Genomic DNA, 19361 nt, shown 5'->3' with positions numbered 1-19361 from the left:
CCGGGAAACATGGAGGGTGGAGAGTTTTGGAGACTTGTGGCTGTGCCGGTACAAAAGCCCGTTGTGATGCTGTGATAATACATTCAGATGCTGTTCAAACCTGCAGGTATGTGACCACACAGCAGCTTCCAGTCACTCTCCACATCCTTCACATGCTGATGTCTGAAATTGCATTAAATGTTACCAGCATTATGGATGAACTGAAAGATAGGCACAACATAGAATACAAGTCATTAGATCCAAAATGATCATGCCTCTCTTCAGACTAATTATTCAACAGTTTACTTGACTACTTTTGATGCAAACAATTTGAATCATACTTCCAGGAGTGATTGTTTATTTAAAAATATGTGGCACCAGAGGATTCTTGTCATTTGCATGTTTTGCACCAAGTCAACTCTGACAAATAGCTGAGGGAAGTTTATTCAAGTTTGGTTCAATACACAGAGTTACTGTAAGAAGACGTGATCGATAAACACGACCCGGCACAGAGCACAGGATTACAATATAATTGGCCATATACATGAAAGTGCAACTGACAAAAATGAAACCTTATATTTAAAGACAATAAATACACCTTACTGTTGTAGTGTAACGATCATTTAAGTAAAACTACAATCTAAATAAATACTACAGCTTACATAAGTAATATCTACAATATAGTGATAAATCTTTGTGCTAAAATGAAAAAAATAAAATAGAAAGGAATTTCAAAGAGATCAAAGTATAAACTGTGCAATATAAAAATAATTTATAAAAACTCGAATAAAAAATTTTTTGTTTTTCTTTTGGAAATAACATCAGCACAAATCCCCCAACATGGACATAAATTCACATTATTGCATAACCTGACTGACTATGAACACAAAAGGGTCAGGCCTGTTGCTCACATTGCTGTGGAAAAGATTACCAGCATATATCTCAGAACTGTGATTTTCTCAAAGATGGTAGGTTAGATATCATGAAATAAATCTTAAGTTTTTTAATTCATTTATCAGAATCTTAAATGCAGCACTTTTAATTTCAATTTAATTTGAACTCCCTCACAGTAGCATGTGCCACAGATACAAGCTCATCAAGCGCACAGGGACAAATAAATCAGGTCAGCCCTATTATGAGGTAGAAAAAGTGAAGTGCTTTAGTAGCATAGCAGTGATACCACCACTGATATAGTGAGTGACAGAATTTGGCACAACATTGAGCAACAATTATTTTGCTAATGATCCAAATTAACATTTGCTGTATGTGTGATGCTCTTCAATGAGACAGTTTATTCCAGTTATGTTTTGCTCTCATTTATTGCCATCCATTTGTTTTGTGTTAATTCTTTAATGAGGCAATTAAAAGGTCTTTTGAAATACATTTGACACAGGAGCTTTTCTACTTTAAACCTGATGACAGAGTATAAAGACATGTTAAATGTGCAAACAAATTTTGAAGTGCATTACTTGAACAAGTATCATAATAAAATCCTATTAGTGTTCCTAGTCTTAGATCTGTGTTGAGTATTTCTTGAATAATCATGTCTTGTTAAATAATATTATGAAAATGTAAAAAAAAAATAAAATAAAAATGACACATTGTGAGAAAACTTAGAAATTAATGTTACTCACACAAACTTCCAGAAGCAGACAATGTGGAAATTGAGAAGATAAATTGTTTCACAACATTCTCAACAAAAAAGTCAACAAATCTTTGCAGTAGTTGAGAAATCTTAATCTATCTTAAAATAATATTGGCTTGACATGATTACACAGTGAATTTATATTAATGCAGAAAGGCACAAACTAAGCGTCTTTCAGCTAAAGCAGAGAAATGAAGCTTCCCAAACAATGTGGTCACAGTACGCATTCAGTCAAATGAACATTTTTCAGTAGAAGCATGACCTTTGCACACATTTACATCTGGGCTATTCAATGTCCCAAAAGCCTAGACAGCAAATGTTTTGTTCATGATTCCTGCTAGCTATAGCTAATTGCCAAGGATTAAGAATCAGCAAGACTAATCTGTGTCAGCTTCACAGAAATTCATTACGCTTAGTTCTTCGACTGGAACCAACCAACCAACTCTATTCTATTTCACTTAAATACCTAATATGACAAACAAATCCTGCATTGTTTTATACTGCCAGTATTTCCCCTGTCAAAAATATGGAAATTCAGCAGGCACTTTGTTCTGGAATAAAGCTCCCTCATCTGAGTGTGTTTATTCCCCAATGGCAAATAGGAAGAAAATACAGCCACTATATCAAAACAGGTCAGGACAAGTCAAGAAATCCTGGTTGAATAATTGATCAAAGCCAGCAGTGCTCACGAGCAGAATGAGACTCAAATGATGCTGACACATCAGTCTGAAGAGAAACTGGGAAATGGTGCTTTCTCTCCAGTGTTTACAGAAAATGACTTGATGCTACTATAGGAAATGACAGTAGGAATGCTCTGGTGCGGGTTTTTAAGAGCACAAACAAGATAGCCAGGATGCTTAAGAATTACCTGTTGACTCCACAGAGTTCTTGAAAAAAATGAGTCAACAATGTCTGTTTCTATGTGTACTGTAACCAAGTCAATAATAAGAATGAACCCAAAGAATCGTCAAAAACAAAGTGGACTCAGTGGTCCAAGTTGGTGTCCATTTTTGTTCCTATAACCAAGATAATTCCTCTTCTTCACACAGGAGAGGTTCCACCTCTGGCACACTGATTAGAGTGCCGCTTTTAGCTGAGTTGTTCTTCTTGTACATGATGAATTGGGCAGTCACCTGAAAAGGTTAAGGCTCACACGGAAAGATGAACAAGATACTATTTTCTCATGCAACTACTGAGTACTCAATTTTTTCTACCCTGAATGTTATTGCAGTACACTTTTTGTCGGCAAGTTTGCAGAGTCAAACGGGCAATTATTGTAGCTTTCTAAACATTGTTGTTTTCCAACAAATTAAATAATTGCTATCTCAGGTTATGTCCTCTGTAAAGTACACGCTGGTGCCTGAACACTCCCAGATGCAATTGTTATAGTAAATGAACAGGCTTCATCAAATAAAGTGACAGAAGACTACCTCATTGAGGTGCACTGTGCTGATACAGTTCCTGTAGCAAATACAACAGAATAATCCAGGAATGAGAACATTACAAGAAACATTTATACCTGAACATCGATTCAGGTTTGAGTGTAGGATAGTAACAAGCACTGAAGACAACTACACTGGAATTATAGCTACAATTTCAATTTAAGCACAAGTCGATAGGAGAGGCTTGGTTCAGTTGGCTTTAGGCTGGATTTGAAATCTTAAGGATACCAAGAAGTCAAGTATGAGGACTCCCAGGCTGCCAATGAGCCAGGCCAGATGTTTAATGATGAATGTCTGTTTGGAGCCCTTCAGGGCAGGTAGGACCACAATGACGCTCAAGCCGTACGTCCCATTGCCCATCATGGCCAGCGCAAACAGCAGGTAAGAAGTCCCTTCTGTTGACTGTCGCTGAAACTAGAATGGGTTGAGTTCATAGCATGTTAACAACAAACCAAACAACAGCACAAAACCTGCCTTGACCTTGCAGGCATCATTTGCCATCTCAATGGATACAACGTCTTTACTTGAGCATTCTCTTCTAACTGGAAGCTCTCCTTCTGGTGTACACACGTGAAGACCCACAGTCAGTGAAAGGGGATAAGATTTGGGTTCAATACAATAACTGAAAAAAGAATTTGCTGAGAATCTGTTGGGATGTTTTCTGTCTTGGACTTCAAACAGATGCAGATCACCATAACATTATTGAAGCATGGACTATATTTATCTTTAGATTGCTATCAACAAATCCCCATAGAACACAATAAACAACTCAGAATTCATTCTGCTCAGAAGTCCAGTAATGGAATAACAATGGATACTGAAATTAAAAATGCCAGTTTGCTCTAGATAAAATAAGTGACAAAGAAAAACTGAAGATGTGTTCTACCACTGTGTTGTAAATAGCTAATCACGCCATTACTTTTTTGCACTGTTAAGTAACCACGGAAATGCATTTGTTCAATATTGTGAATTCAAAGGAGCATTTTAATCTTGGTTCTTTGTTTGAGTAATGGGAGTTGCTATTGAGTTCAGTCTCGCCCCCAAAAGCACAAAATACTGAAATGTTGCTCTACAACATGTTAGTGACTTGGAGATTACAAAATGTGCTTCACCAAAGCATTAGAGCTTTCATACAAACTCTAAGGGAATTATAATAAATAACAGTTTGCTATTTATTACTATTCTGCCAATCTGGATGAGTAACTCGCTACTTGGAACGATATTGAAAATACTGTTTTGGGCTTTCAGCAACTTTGAATAGTGTGGTTGTGCGAGTGTGTGTGTGTGTGTGTGAGAGAGAGAGCGCGTGCACGTGTCTCTTGCACTAGCTCCCTGCAGAGACAGTCCCCTCCCGTGATTAATAGCTTAATCTGAGCCAGGATGTTTCTTTGGTACAACAGCACCATTGTCTTCAATGTCTGGTTCTCATTTTTGACACATGCAGCTCTTGTTTAGAACTAAGTGACATTCAATTATTAAATTTTTTCATAGACTTCCTGAAGATCTCCCCCTTGAGGATGGTGCAGCTCACATGCATACATGGAAGCAATCTTCAAATCTTAAAAGCCTTACAAGCAAAGTGCCACTTACATTTTTATAGAGTTGAGGCAAACGTGAGCAGAGGTAGAAAATAGACGCCAGGTAGCCACATATGTAGCCAGTCATTTCCACTGATTTAGAGGTAGATGCACTCTGTTAAAGGTGAGGACAGACAGAAGGCAGGAGAGAGGGAATGGTCAAAATTCTGGGACTACAGAAGAAACAGCACAACTTCAATCTCCAATAGAAAATTACTTTACTTTAATTACTTTATATTTATCGTCATAAAGGGTTAAAACTTCAAAAAAAAAAAACCAAACAACAACAACAAAAAAGCAACAAAGAAAACCATGATCTGATTGATGAACATGTAAATCTAATCCCTGTACTATCCATTCCATACTAATGGATACAAACACAGACCCTATACTGCACACGATTTACCTACCTGGGTATCTGAGGTTACACTATTGTCTATAATGAGCTTGGGTAAAACCAGGAGAACTGATGTAGCAGCACCGCACCACGTAAAGCACAGCCACTTCAACACAGGGCTCTCTAGAGTACAAGCACACAATGACAAAATAAAGAGCTAACAGTGAAAATTGCCCTGAACCAAATTCAAATATTTCCATTAACCGGGGCTTAGCTGACAGCCCTATACAAAAAGGCCCATCTATATTGTATTATTTGCAGCATGTAAGATGTAATTTTCGTTTCCTCAATGACATTAAAACTTATAAATAACAAATGACGCATATAACATTCACAATGTTCATAAGCCGAGCTCAAAGCAATCTTTGAATAGCTCAATATGACTTAAGTGTCAGCAAGTGGTTTTGTACTTAGGTTTTGGTGTTAACCAAAATGCATACTTAAAAGCATAACAACTGGAAAGTTCTCAAGTCATAACTGTGAAATCATCCTGTGCCTGGTTTGTTGACTTCATTGCAGAAACAATGTTTCCATTAGGGCGTGTTGATTTCATCTATGGAACAATGTATGTGGCCCAGCCAATATCAGATTAAGAGTTAAAAACAATTATGTTATTTTAAAAACTTTTAAATCACTATATCAGCCAATATAAGCATAATTTTATGAATATTAAGAATTGATTTATTACTTTGGAGAACTGTGACCAAGATACAGACTTAGAATTACACTAGTTAATGATCTAATCCATTAACCTAAGAATTTCCAATCAACTGTCGACATATAAATAAAAGCAATCAGCAATAAAATATTGAATTGAATTGATTGTAAACAACACATCCTCAAGAAGGTAGTTCAGTCCTCTGGTGGTTGCATCATACTTCTAGTGGGAAACATGAATGATTATTAAGATGGGAAAACAAGAAAGGACTTCTTGCTGACAGTCACAACAATACAAGAAACCCATCACGACAGTATGTCCCTGTGATCCAAGATTCTGGAGGTATAACTGCTCTCATAGCACAGGCTTCACTCACCCTCTTCCTCGTTAAAGATGATATACAATATCAGGACTTACTTCTGCTGGAGCTGTTCTTGATCTTATAATAGAGAAACTGGGAGATGAGGATCAGGTCTGTGAAGATGTAAAACACCACTGTGACTACCTGAGAGAAGGACAGAGAGGAAAAGAAAAGCAGAAGGTAAATAAATCTTTATTTTATTCGTATGGCAGCTGAATATATTGTTTCATGTGTAGGATGGAAACATGCTGCGAAGGGCACACCTTGATGAGTCAAAGCAGACAAACAGTGTTTGTGTGAAGACAGGAGCAGCCAAAACTGAGCCAGGCTTGGTTATAGTGTGTGTGTGTGTGTGTTTTACCTGGATAGGCAGCTGGCTAGTGAGATAACACCCTGCGAAGCTGGTAATGTCTCCACTGAAGAGGAAGAGAAGGAAGCCAAAAGACATGGCCTCCTCCACTTTCCCATTGCGATAGGCCTCATAGACCTGCCTGAGTGAGTGGATGGGATCCTTTCAGATAGATAGATAGATAGATAGATAGATAACACACTTGCACAGCTACATTTTAGTCAATCATAACTTACGGCAAAGTGGACAGAAGAAAACAGAACATGGAAATGAGCCCTATGACCACGCTGCAGTACTCCCACACATTATCCACACACTCCTCCAGCAGGTAGAGGATCCACGGGGTTCCGTTCACACACAGCGGTCTGCCCGGAACCGGAGCGGTCCAGTTGACGGCGGCCACGTCCAAACTCTTCCCGGGGAACCGAGCTGTAGCCATCTGGGAGGATGGAGGAGGACCGGCTCTGGGCTGTGAGTATCCGTGAGGTCTGTGTTGGGACCAGAGCAGGTCTGACTCAGCCACCTACCTCATGAGACTGATGCCTGGAGGCTTCTTTCGTCTGACGAGACTGCGAGCACCAAAACAGACAGAAACAGTGAGAAATGAGTAAATAGGTCCATATTTAATCAGTGTTTGGCTTTGCACACGGTTCTTTCTGGCGATCAGCACTAGTGGGCCATAACCTGATCTGCTTTGCTTTGGACACTGTCATTGTTGGGCTGATTTGCATAGACTTGAGAAAGGGATGCTAACAAACAAAGATGGCTAAAATGAGCCTCCGATAACGGCTCACCTGATAAAGTGGGCTCGTAACGGGCTGCTGACTGATCGTGGGTCTGTGTGAAGTCCCCCCACATCCTCACACCTCGCCAGCGCGATGTTATCCTTAATAAAGAAGGAGATTATCAGCTGTCCACCACTGGTGGTCCACTAGCATCCATTAGCATCCATTAGCCCACCATGAAGGACTCAATCACATCCGGCAAGGATTTTCAAAATCCAGTCCTCAGTCCCCAGTTCAGGACTGGATATATTATGGACCATCTTGACCTATGATTAATTTATAATGAGTAATATTGTAATACAAACGCCAAAAATACAATATTAAATCCGTACACAGTCCTATATGCTTTGTAACTGTGTGGGCAGAAGGTGTAATTCTTAGTAGCACCAGGACAAAATCCTTCACAAATATTATGAGTTATGATTTTCTGCAGATTGCAGGAATCTGTGCAGGAGGAAAACACAAACACACAACAATCTCTTTTTTTTTTTTTTTGAGATTTTTTTTTATCGACAGGAGGTTATGTCACAACGCTTCATTATATTATTTTAGTATCTATCTATTATACTAATGAAGTGTCCGTTTTATTCTATTCTAATGATTCAGCAGATCTCATTAGTAGTGATTTTATTATTATTCTCATTTTTATTATTACACTCCACCCACTGTAAGCCCTACGGGTAACAAATATAAGTATTTTATTTTGAAGGCAGAAGTACGTCTATTACCTTTTTAACATCTTGAAGCTGCAGAAGCTGAACACGTCAAGCGACTCTTCTCAAGGCTGATGGCCGAGGAAACACCACCACCTACTGACTAAGTCGATCAATATAATGAAGGCACAAACGTTACGGTGTTTTTTTTTTTTTTTGTTGTTGTTGTTGGTTTTTTTAACCCCAAAACGTCACTCTGTGGTAGACCTGGATTTTATTTCCTTAATTGTAATCAGTATTATATAATTTAAGCTTCTAATACTGTCCCCAAGACTACAGTCAACAACTGATAGTAATGACGCTCAAAACATGTTTCATTTGTTTAAAATGTATTGTGATTTTTAGGCCAGAAAAATGATTTATGACTGTCGTGTATAACAGTATTTTCCTCCTGCATTTCTTTATCCATCCTTTCAGCCTTCACCGTGCTGCCTTTAAGGCCTTCCAATAGCTAAGTCAGTTAATCGTAATTTCAAGTATGATTTGACAAAATAAAAATAACTGTTTTATAAAAAGGTTATATTTTGGCTATTTTGTTTAGCATTTTTATTAGCATATGAGAAATGTGTAAACGTGTATATGAGCACAAAATGATTGAAACAAAAATGATAGAGCTAACCACATTGAAAGTACCTTGTTTTTTTGTTTTTATTTTTTCTCCCACAGGCTTTCATATGGTGAAAGCCATTGAAATAATCGAAACAAGAGACAATGAAATTTGTCCTGGTTACCGTTTATTTTGTTAATATATTTACCTTTAACATGTGTAGCCTACATGTTGCGCATATGTAACTACGAACTACTAGTTTAACTGCTTATTTAATTATTTTAACAGAACCCCCCCCCCCAAAAAAAAATAAAAAATAAAAAATAAAATAAAATAAAAAAATGAAAATCTGGATTTACTTCCAGAGAGTACTTGAAGGTATCACCCCAGCGGCCCCTCCCTCCATCCACCTGTTGCTCACTCCGCTCCGGTTCGCCGCATGATGGCGTCCTTTCCAACGGTGGCTGACGAGGACAAATAGAGGTTTGCTCTCTCTCTTTCTCTCTCTCCCTCTCTTTCACTCCCTCTCTCTCTCCCCCCCTCCCTCTCTCCCTCTCTCCCCCCCCCCCCCCCCCCGTGTGCAGCGGTAATTTGTGGTGCTCTGTGCAGCGTCGGACGGAGGTATGGAGGCAGCCGGTGATCGGAGCTCCACACTCAGGGTCCGCGGTTCCTCGCCCCGCTCGGAGCAGGTAAGCTAAATTCCTTGATGTCAGGAAAGTTGCGTGGATGGAAATGCACAAACAGAAAGCCTTCTCGTTTTAGTTGTCAAGAAGCACTAAATCCTAAAATAAGGTTAACTTGTTTATTGTGGCATGTTCTGCAGGGTACACCTAAACTAAAACTGTTTGTGTTGGAAGGTGGGTTCAGACACACGGTGCATTATGAGAATGTTTTTAAGTTTAGCTGGAAACATTATGGTGTCCAACGACACTTATTTACACCGGCTTCCCCTCCATGCAGGCTCTCTCTCTCTCTCTCACACACACACACACACACACACACACTCTCTCTCTCTCTCTCATACACACACTCTCTCTCTCTCGGTGTTTCGGTGTAAATACAGTGGAATGTGTCCTGAGAGCCTGAAAGGCGAGTTTAGTCACATTACTCACATCGACTCTGTCAATTTGTCCCCTGAACGCCTCTCTGTCCGAGCCGATGTTGCTGTTGCTCCACTGAGCGCCTCAGTGAATGCCAACGACTTTTCAAGGTCACAGACCACACAGACAGACAGTTGGATGCTGGTGTCCCGGAAAGGAAGGACAGTCCAGTCTAGAAATCGACTTCAGCCATGTTTTCAATCATTTTCTACTCTGATCCAATCCGTCATGCTCAAGGTGGAAGCTGACGGGGATCACGGGCAGGGACAGATGATGGGACTCTATCCATCACGTTCACTGTCATTAAGGTGTGTCCTTTTCAACTCACCTGTCTCTCTCCTGTGAAGACCTCTGTGGGATATTACTGTATTTTTATTGTGTGTACGGTGTGATGTAGTTTACACCATCTGATTTTGATTCAAAATTTTTCCACGTCATTCAGTTTTAGATAAGGTTTTTGAAGGTTAAAAGATGGTTAATTTGAATATAAATGTATTTTGCTGTTGTGATTTAGGTGCTATTTCAATAAGAAAAAGGTTGTGTGTATTTTTAGCAAACAAGTTGCGGTATTAAGACAATACTTTCGACTTAGCACAAGCGGCAATCCGCTGCTCATTTCTTCTTGTCAATCCCTTACCCAGAACACATGAAATCGAGATAATCTGGAGGAAGCAAGTTATTAAAAGATGTCTAAACTTAGAAACCTATTAAACATGTATTGAGGATATTTGAAAGCAGCTCCCTATTTAAACCGAGGCCCTGATGTTTTCTGTGCTGAACGTATTCCTTAAAGCCTGCTCTCCTGGGTTAGACCTGTAGCCTTTTCACTGAAAGCAGAACATTAGTCCATTGAGACTCTGGGTTTGGGCTGCCCAAGGCAGCGGGCAGTTAGAAAAACGTGTGTGAATGTCAGTTGGCTGAATGGAGCGGGGGGTTAATGCACGTCTAACTAACACTGCTCCTCTCTGCTATGGAAATCCTCTTAGCAGTCATGAGTCTCCCAGGGCTGCAGAGAGAACTGGAGAGCAAAGAGAGCCCACCCCTTCGCACTGTAGACTGGATTCACTGCTATTTGACACAGTTATGCCTGCTGAGACGCACAGTTACAAAATGCTAAAATGACAGAAGTCAGTACAGTCTATCAGCCTATACAAACTTATATTCATTTTTCCAGCTTGTAATGAAATTCGATTCATCTTGGAATCCAGCAAGGCGGCTCCCAAAATAAATTTCTCTATTAGCTACCTGGGTAAAAACTGAATCTGATAACTGATTTTACAGGCAAATATGCCACACACATTTACTGTCAGACAAAGAAAAGGATTATTTCTGTCTTTGTTTTTTTGCGTAATATTTAAATTATTGTTGGTGAATGGGCAAACTGATCATGAAAGTAATCATAATTGCAAACCTCAAAATGCAGTTTCCCAGTGCCCCCAGGTATTATCGTAAATCCCAGCAATTGATAATGGATTACTGAAATTGTTGATATATTTGCCATTGATTGCCTCTTGTGTCTAAGTGTCACATTGAGTTGAGTTCCTGTGGTCTGCTTCGGTTTACTCGTGTCATGTCCCAAACGATCGATCTCCACAGAGAAAATGAAATATTAGCTCTATGCTCTCCCGCTCACGATCAACCTCTGTTTTCTCTCACTCTCGTCGTCTCCATATTTCGTATTCTGTTATTCATCTCTCGTTGGCTTCAGTGTGCTTTACAGTAGCTGTTTTCTGCAGCTTCTGTTTCACTGTAATTCCCAGGGTTTGTCCACAGCTGCATAACTGCTGGGCATAAATAATGGAGAAATTTCTTTCTTGTACACAGACACACACACCCAGACCCACACCCAACACAAACACATGTGCACACAAACACACACACACACACACACACACCTTTCTATGCTAAACCTCAGTGGTCTATTATCGAAAAGTCTTAACTGAGTCTCTTCTCTGTGGCAGCGTGGACCTATTTCCAAAGAAGTCTTCAGGGAATCTCTTCTTTGTGACTTCATCTTACTTATTCATGCATCAGTTACATAACTGACTGGCCCAGTTATAGGGAGTAAGTACTATCTCAACCAGCCTTTAATCATCCCATTAATATGGAAGGTGGATTTCTGCTCAGCATATTTTGGACCAAAATATACTGCAATAGTTGACTCAACTTTTAAAGTATGAGTGCTTTATGGAATAGAAATTTAGGTTGGTGCCAAAATATAAATGCTCATATAAGGTACAGTTGACTATCACTGTATTCATTCTGTTCTCCTTAGCTCCTTTTTTACCTCAATAAAGGATATGAAAAGTGCTTGGATTGCTCCAGAATACAGCCAAAAGACTGAGCAACAGTAAAAACACATCCTCGTGGTGGTGGTGGTTGTTTTTGGGACACTGGCTGTGCATCATGTAGCCTATTATGTTCTGCTCTTTTTGCCTGGCTTGCAATGAACGGCAGCATAATGCTGTCAGTTCATTGACAGATGCTGTGACTAATATATATCGAAGAATTGGAAATGTCTTTAAAAATCTCATTACTGTTATCAAAACATTTTCTATCACAATATATATTGACATCAAATTAATATCTAGTCTGAGATCAAGTCTACAGAAGTTCTTGTTGTGGAATAGGTTTGGTCCCTCAGGACATCCTCCAACCTTCTCAACAGCCACCAAGTACCAAAAATGTTTGACTTTTTATAACCCGTGCTTCTTCTTTGCAAATGATTAGAGGCATATTTGCCATTTAAGGCCCAAGTTAAAATGCTTTATTTAGAGATATAGTTTCACAAATACACACATACAGTTCCAAACCCTGTAGCATCTGATCAAATATAAATCAAGTCCAGAAGAGGGGCTTTCAGCGGGATGTAAGACTGCTGAATTATCACCAGTTGGGCAAAATTGTCTTTGTGCTGAGGAACTTCAAACTGTTTTTTGAAAAGTAGTTTTCAAACAGGGTTCAAGCTGTCTCTACTTCAAAACCCCTCCCCTCCTGTTAATTTTCCCCCAACTCATCAATCCACATAATTGTGCTGATAAAGAAGAGAAAATAAGAAAATTAGTTTGAAAGAAAGAGACAAGGGGGCTAAAAAGAAAGAAAGAAAAGTTAAGGAAAATATTACCCCCACGCTTTACATCTTAACTTGTACACACAATGAAACAGTGATGTAGCAAAAGCAGTGGAAAGCGTTTTTTTATTTTCTCCTGTTGTCATCTTCTCTCTCTCTCTTTCTAACCCTAACCCTAACCCAGCGGTGTGTGTGTGTGTGTGTGTGTGTGTGTGTGTGTGTGTGTGTGTGTGTGTGTGTGTGTGTGTGTGTGTGTGTGTGTGTGTGTGTGTGTGTGTGTGTGTGTGTGTGTGTGTGTGTGTGTGTGTGTGTGTGTGTGTGTGTGTGTGTGTGTGTGTGTGAGATGTCTTCCAGGCTGAGCAGGTGCACATTACACAGAAGGATAGGGCCCACTGAGCAGGGAGAGAGTCTTATAGGTCACACAAAAGAGCCAGTGTTTTCTCTCCCGTCTCCCTGTCTCCCTCTCTCTCTGTCTGAGTGCTGAGTGAAGACAGTAATGGCAGAGATGGAGTAGAAAGAGAGAGAGAGGTGGAGAAAGAGGGCCTCTGGTCACATTGTCCTCACATACCCCCTAACCCTTGCACCGGCCCCCCACTATGCTGCCCCTGCCACCCCTCAGACAGAGGCCCACTAACAGATCTACTGCAACATGTGGCTCAGCTACATTCACCCGATTTACATTGGAAGGATTTAAGTTGGCAAAGTATGAGCAACTCAACAAGATAAGAAATGAAAATGCAAACCACAACTCAGATAGGGTGTGTGTGTGTGTGTGTGTGTGTGTGTTCAAAGGCTGCATTCCTGAGCTTGCTGAGCTGTAGCTGGGTGATTAATGGCAACTAGCTGATTGTTTAAGAACTGAAATTCCTCAGGAACATTTTTTTTCTGCTTTTACTCACAATTACATAAAAGTCACTCAGGATGGTGTGTATACATATATGCCATGTTATATCTGTGTGTGTGCAGTTTGGATGCACATGTGAATGTTTTTAAGGCACTCAGGTAGAATAATAAAAACTCTGTGTGAGTGGTTGCACAGTGAATTCAGGACACCACAACATCATCCACTTCTGGCTTTTTCTCTCACAGGTTCTCTGTCTAGTTCTGCTCCTCGATGTCCTCCTTCGTCTTTCACTCAGGCTCAGTGTATGTTGAATGCTCATTTGTCTCCTTTGACTTTTTGTCACAGTGAAAGCCAGGTCCAGACGTGTATGGCTTAATGTCTTTGGGCTGTCTGTCCATCCAACTGTAAACAAGTTTGTTTTGTTAGAAACTTTAATTTGGTTTTAAATATGAACTAATAAAATTTTTCATGGTCAAAGGTCAAGGTCACTGTGACATCAAAGAGCATCTTGAAAGAATTTCTTCTGATTAGGAACATACACTCACTGTGACAGAGTTAAAAAAATAACAATTTATTCCCTAAGACTCAGACTAACAATACAATTTAACATATATGCCTAATAAGATAATGTTATAAAATGAGGAGATTTCATATCAAAATGGTTGATGCTCAAATTCAGTGTGATATAATAATCTGCAAAAAAATCTCTGACGATGAATACGTTGCGATGACCACATTTCCTGCAACTTGGTTGATTGGTGGAGGTGGTATTTCTAATTGTAGTTTTTGCTCTGTTGTCTTTGTCTGGTCCTCTTTATCTCTCTTTCTCTGCCTCTTTACCTCCTGCACAGTACTAGTTGGTCTCTTAATGTCTTTATTTGCTACTGTAAACTGCAATGTCTGAAGTCCATGGAGGACTTCTTATCTACACAGATCGATGACCTTGTAATTAGCGCTATGGTCTCACTGTTCATAACTTGATACTGTGGCTCATCTGAAAATGAAAAGTAATGAAACAGAGGATGCTGGCACCTTGGTATAGCATACAAAACTCTTCCTGTCGCCGTCCTACCAGTGCTGAATCATTTCTGCTCCACGTTCCTGCTCAGCACCCGCTGCTGCAAGGGTTATGGTTAGTGTGATAGTGTACACTGTCAATTCATATGTGTAAAATATGTTGCAGGTAATTGGTGGTTGATACCCCTCAGAAATACTGGTACGAAAATACTTCTGATTGTTGCTTTGATTGCTTTCAAGCGCTAATTGTTTGTCTACACAGCGTGGATAAGAGGTTTGTGTGTGACTGTCAGTGTGCAACAGATAAATCTCTTTGCTCTGTGTTTATGATTGTTTTGTTGTGTTGCTCCCAACGGCCTGGCTTGGATCAATATGCATTCCTTATGTGGTATCTCGGCAATGGGATGGTTTCTATGACCATCACCAGCTTGGCAGGAGAGATAACGGTCTCCTGAGTGCTCTGCTTTGTGCTTTCCTTTGTTCTAGCTTGGGCTCGCTCCAAAATGTGGCTTACAGAGAAATGGTGTGAGGACAAGATGACGTCTGATTGTGGAGGGAAGCGGGAGCAGAGAGCAGACAATGACACATATGCTCAGCTCCTCATCCTCTGAAAGAAGACAGAGTTCAGCTCTAAGCAGAGTCATCATGGTCACTGGCAGCAGGCACACTTTGTGGCTACTTTAAAGGGAAAGACTGTGTTTCCCACTTGCACAATATTTCTGTGCTATCATAGGAAACAATTGTTTGTATTTGCTTGTTCCGAGTTCCAGTTGTATTATATGTGGGAGGACAGGTATGAAGCTAGGCAGAGCAAGTATGTCTTTACTGCATTTACGCTTTTTCATGTGTGTGTGTCTATGTGTGCGTGAGTGTAATCATCCGGTGCCTCTCGTAGTGTTAATGTTTTAATGTTTAATTGAGGCTGACAGGAACAGCGATAATGGCAGGTAAATGGTTAACACTGTACACTTGATATTCAACAACTTTAAATCCATTCCTGACACTCACAAAGGAAGATTTGATGCTCTAACTCAAACACTTGATGTATTTTTATCGGTGATACCAACTTTTAACAGTGATCACTGAAAAACCTTTAGAGAATAAATTTAATACTGTTTCTGTAAGTAATATTTTCTACAGTCTGATCTAATCTGTTATTTAGAAGATACACTGATACAATAATGTGAACTCACCAACAGACACTATGACATTGTGAGTATTAGTTTCACTCAAAATGTCTCTAAGGTTGCACTATCTAAGCAAACGCCTTTCTGGTTGTGAAAAGAGTAGTCACACATTCCCAAAGTATGTACATACGCATGTATACATTTTGGAAAGTAGCTTATGTGTGATTTAGTTGCAGATATGTCACATATTACCAAGCAGTGGTTAAGTTCACATCACCACATATTAACTTCACTCACTGCACCTGAAGAAAGGGTGAAAACTAAAAGAGAAAAACTTTTCAAAAACAGATGAATAAATGTTTGAAGATAGTTATTAAGCCACTTTCTCATAAAGGAATAGTTAAAATTTTTGAAATTTACTTTGAGAGTTGGAGCCAACTCTGATGTGGAGCTGCAGCCATCACGTGGTTAGCTTAGCACCAGGTTTCACCTTCAAACCTTCGTTTGAAGAAAACAAAATGAATCTAGACCAAAGCTCCTTTTCAGAAGTGACCAGAAGTGAAAGCATTCCCAGATGTTTCTGCGACTGATCACATGGAAATTGGCAGATTGTGTACCCTAACAGAGTTGAGGGGTGGCATTAATCATTTAATCTAACTCTTGGAATAAAAATGTTATACTGTATATGCATCTTCCACCAAATGTCAGACTATCCATTTAATTCTGACTTGCATCTGCTTCCATTTTTCAGCTTTTTTGTTTTTCAAGTGAAGTTCTTGAGACCTAAAGGAATCAGATTTAACCTCTCCAGCTTTCCTCACTGACTGAAAATGAATTTTCTCTCCCTCAGCTGCTCAGTCTATTCTTGCCAGAATATAATTTTGTATACACAATTAATGAACTTTAAATTAACCTGTTTAATTTCATTTCGATCTTCCTCTCTTTCCCCCTCTCTCATCCAGGCCTCTACTGTAGAAAGAACAACTTCTGGAGAAAATGCCTTGTTTCCATGGTAACAGGCCCCAGGCAGATCCAGAAAAACACGGGGCCATTTCCACTCGTGTCCAAAGTGCTGGATCCTGGATTATACTGAAGAAGATTTCCAAAAGATTTGTGTCTCATTTTCTCCTTCTGTTAAAAGTATTTTATTTTATTTTTTTTGTACATTAGAAGTCACTGTCAGGACCATAAATTCCTAAAATCACACCTGAAAATGATTACTGTGATGCACTTTTAGAAAAACATTTTACTTTCTACTGTTTTGGGCTCATCACGCAAAGGGCTCTCTACACTTTTTAAATGGTTTCCCCTAAAGCGAAAAGCATCATGTCAAGGATTTACTCACTATCAATTAGGGAATCTTAAACTGGGCAGGAAAAGTCCCATACTGGTCTGTCCTAAACCTGGATCAGGATGCATCAGCTGTTCAGCCTGGTTCTGGGTCAGAGGGATCTGTCCAGAGCCGGGGATCTGTTCTCTCTGGAGGACACTGAGATCAAAGACTGTCTGTCACAAGCTCTGGACCAGATCAAAGCCATCTCCTGCTCACCGGTGAGCAGACATGTTTTGACACACGTAGATTCTATTTATCTGAATATTATTTACCAAGTGTCCGTTTAATTCATTATTTATGAGCTTATCCATAATTCATCATTTTGTCCTTGGATCATTAATTTTGCATCTCATTACTGTCTGCAGGACTATTTGACCAATGACAATGACCAGGCAGTGGTAGAGATTTGCATAACGCGCATCACCACGGCCATAAGGGAGACGAGCTCGATCGAGCGGCACAGCGTGGCACTGGTGGGGCTGTGGGAGTCGTGTCTGGAACATAACCTCACCCCACAAGGTGAAAACACAGAGGACACACCACATGCCAAGATAGCCTCCGACATCACCAGCTGTATCCTGCAGGTATACACAAGTGCACACACACACACACACACACACACACACACACACACACACACACACATTAGACCACAGCATTTTCAAGAGAGAAAAGTGTACAGTTTTTTTTCCTTAAACAACAATTTACACATTCAGCTCACGTGTTGCTGGTGAGTAGCCTGAATGTTGTGATTCTGTGATTTTGTTCCATGGGTCCTTTACACGTCTGGTTGAAAGGTATTCTGAAGTGGAAGTAGATACATCACAAATAAATACTACAACAGGCAACAAACCCAAAGGCGGCTACCAAATATATTTAATGTAATCACAGCTGCAGGGTTTCAGAATGTAACTCTAAATCTTCCTCTGCTTTTTCCCATCACACCTCCGAAGCTGAAAGGCTGAAAAGCAAAGTGACTCTCTCTCACTCTTTGTACCCCTCCATTTCCTATTGGAATGGGAATGTGCTTAATACCACCATAATGAGAAGGATTCTTGTAGAATGGCATGTGCGCGTGCACACATACACACAGAGGTGAGACTAAAACTTCTGACAGCTCTGACAGCAGCTTCTGGCTCTGATGTCCTTCCTCCAGCAGTTCCAGGGGAGCACTTCTCTCTCCCTCCTTCCTTTCTTACTGTTCTGCCTGTTTTTACCTCAGAACTTTTTCTGTCTTACCTTCTCTTACTCTCCAGTTGATTTGATCTCTTTTCACATCTCCCCCATCTTCTTGTCAATTTGAATCTATCGATGCACAGACGCTCTTATTTAGCCCTCTTATGAAACTCCCACAGAGACGGGGAGTGAAGTGAGAAGACAGGAGGGAGAGGTGTTTTCTTTGGTTCACTGCCTACCTGCTTCATACGTTGAGACAAATATCCACACACATTTCTTGTTTGTTCTGTTTTCTTCCTGGGAGAGAAAATGAGAGCTATGGGACAAATACTATATATACTATCCATTATATTGTTTTCACCACAAATACAGACTAAATGCTATTTTTATTTTTATTTTTGATGAATTCTTGCATGCACGGATTAAGTTCTCCTGCCTAACAAATGTAGTGCGAGGCAGGTTTATAAATTGACCAATAGGTTATCTTGACTTGAAGGATATTAACTTTTCTGTGGATATATTGTCTGTGCTGCCATCATGTGGTAGAGTAGCGGTATCATGGACAGAGAGGAAAACGTGTGCATAATTTTCTGGGATAATCTTTGGACTAGGACTAGGGAGTGGACTAGGAAAACTTCAAATATATAATGTAAAACATCCAGGGAGTGCTTTGAACATCAAATTAATAATACATCATGCAATATTTTCAGAGGTGGGTTTATGCTGAAAAAGCAAATCTGCTTTGCATAATCACTGCCAAGGGACTTTAAAATTAAAGTTGCTTTACAGGATTGCAGGGTTGGGTGGGAGCGGCTGGTGGTGAATACAAGCAGCTCTCTCCTTTGGCTGTCCCTTTCACACAACCACACATGGTTACATTCAAACTGCCTTGCTATCAGGCTCTCCAGTTGAGGGTGCTAGAGTATTTCTAACTTCCATGTTCCTGTTTCATTTAAAGTGATGCAGCACATGCTCCTTCACAGTTGTCTATACTTGAATTCTATAGTTAATATAAACAATTAAATAATAACTCTTTAACCCATTTTAATGTGTCTGGTGGTTCATCATGCTTACTGCTGCTTGTTGTATGAAATTACTGCAAATGTATGAGAAATGTGGCTCAGTTGTAGTAAGGATGTTAACTTTGTAAACTTTGTTATTATTTGGCGCTGCACAAATAAATCTGATTTGATTAGGTTTGATCCCTTGGTACCAGCATCTACCAGCTGATACCAGTTGTT

The 19361-nt window shown here is 39.8% G+C and overlaps 2 protein-coding genes across 5 annotated transcripts in view; one reads left to right on the top strand and one right to left on the bottom strand.

Annotated features, from left to right (window-relative positions):
• Positions 1 to 407: 407 nt before the first annotated feature.
• On the bottom strand, positions 408 to 7362 carry LOC115052756 (lysosomal amino acid transporter 1 homolog). Its single transcript, XM_029517066.1, has 8 exons — positions 7203 to 7362; positions 6645 to 6977; positions 6421 to 6550; positions 6116 to 6203; positions 5054 to 5163; positions 4657 to 4758; positions 3295 to 3480; positions 408 to 2757 (listed from the first exon to the last, which is right to left on the bottom strand). The coding sequence occupies exons 2-8, from the start codon at positions 6845 to 6847 to the stop codon at positions 2641 to 2643; spliced, it is 936 nt and encodes a 311-aa protein (XP_029372926.1). The 5' UTR covers positions 6848 to 6977; positions 7203 to 7362; the 3' UTR covers positions 408 to 2640.
• Positions 6813 to 19361, top strand: part of veph1 (ventricular zone expressed PH domain-containing 1) — a 66977-nt gene continuing 54428 nt past the window's right edge. For 3 of the 4 annotated variants that reach the window (XM_029517063.1, XM_029517062.1, XM_029517061.1), the window contains exons 1-4: positions 6813 to 6879; positions 9038 to 9142; positions 16574 to 17162; positions 17310 to 17528. In XM_029517063.1, the coding sequence (XP_029372923.1) occupies positions 17025 to 17162; positions 17310 to 17528 (357 nt within the window). In that variant the 5' untranslated portion in view covers positions 6813 to 6879; positions 9038 to 9142; positions 16574 to 17024. Of the gene's footprint in view, positions 6880 to 9037; positions 9143 to 15241; positions 15278 to 16573; positions 17163 to 17309; positions 17529 to 19361 lie in introns of those variants that run through there. The other variant, XM_029517064.1, reaches the window with a different exon arrangement.

This window comes from Echeneis naucrates, chromosome 13 (assembly GCF_900963305.1).
Source record: "Echeneis naucrates chromosome 13, fEcheNa1.1, whole genome shotgun sequence".
Lineage (NCBI taxonomy): Eukaryota > Metazoa > Chordata > Actinopteri > Carangiformes > Echeneidae > Echeneis > Echeneis naucrates.
This window is presented reverse-complemented; position numbering and strand designations above follow the sequence as displayed.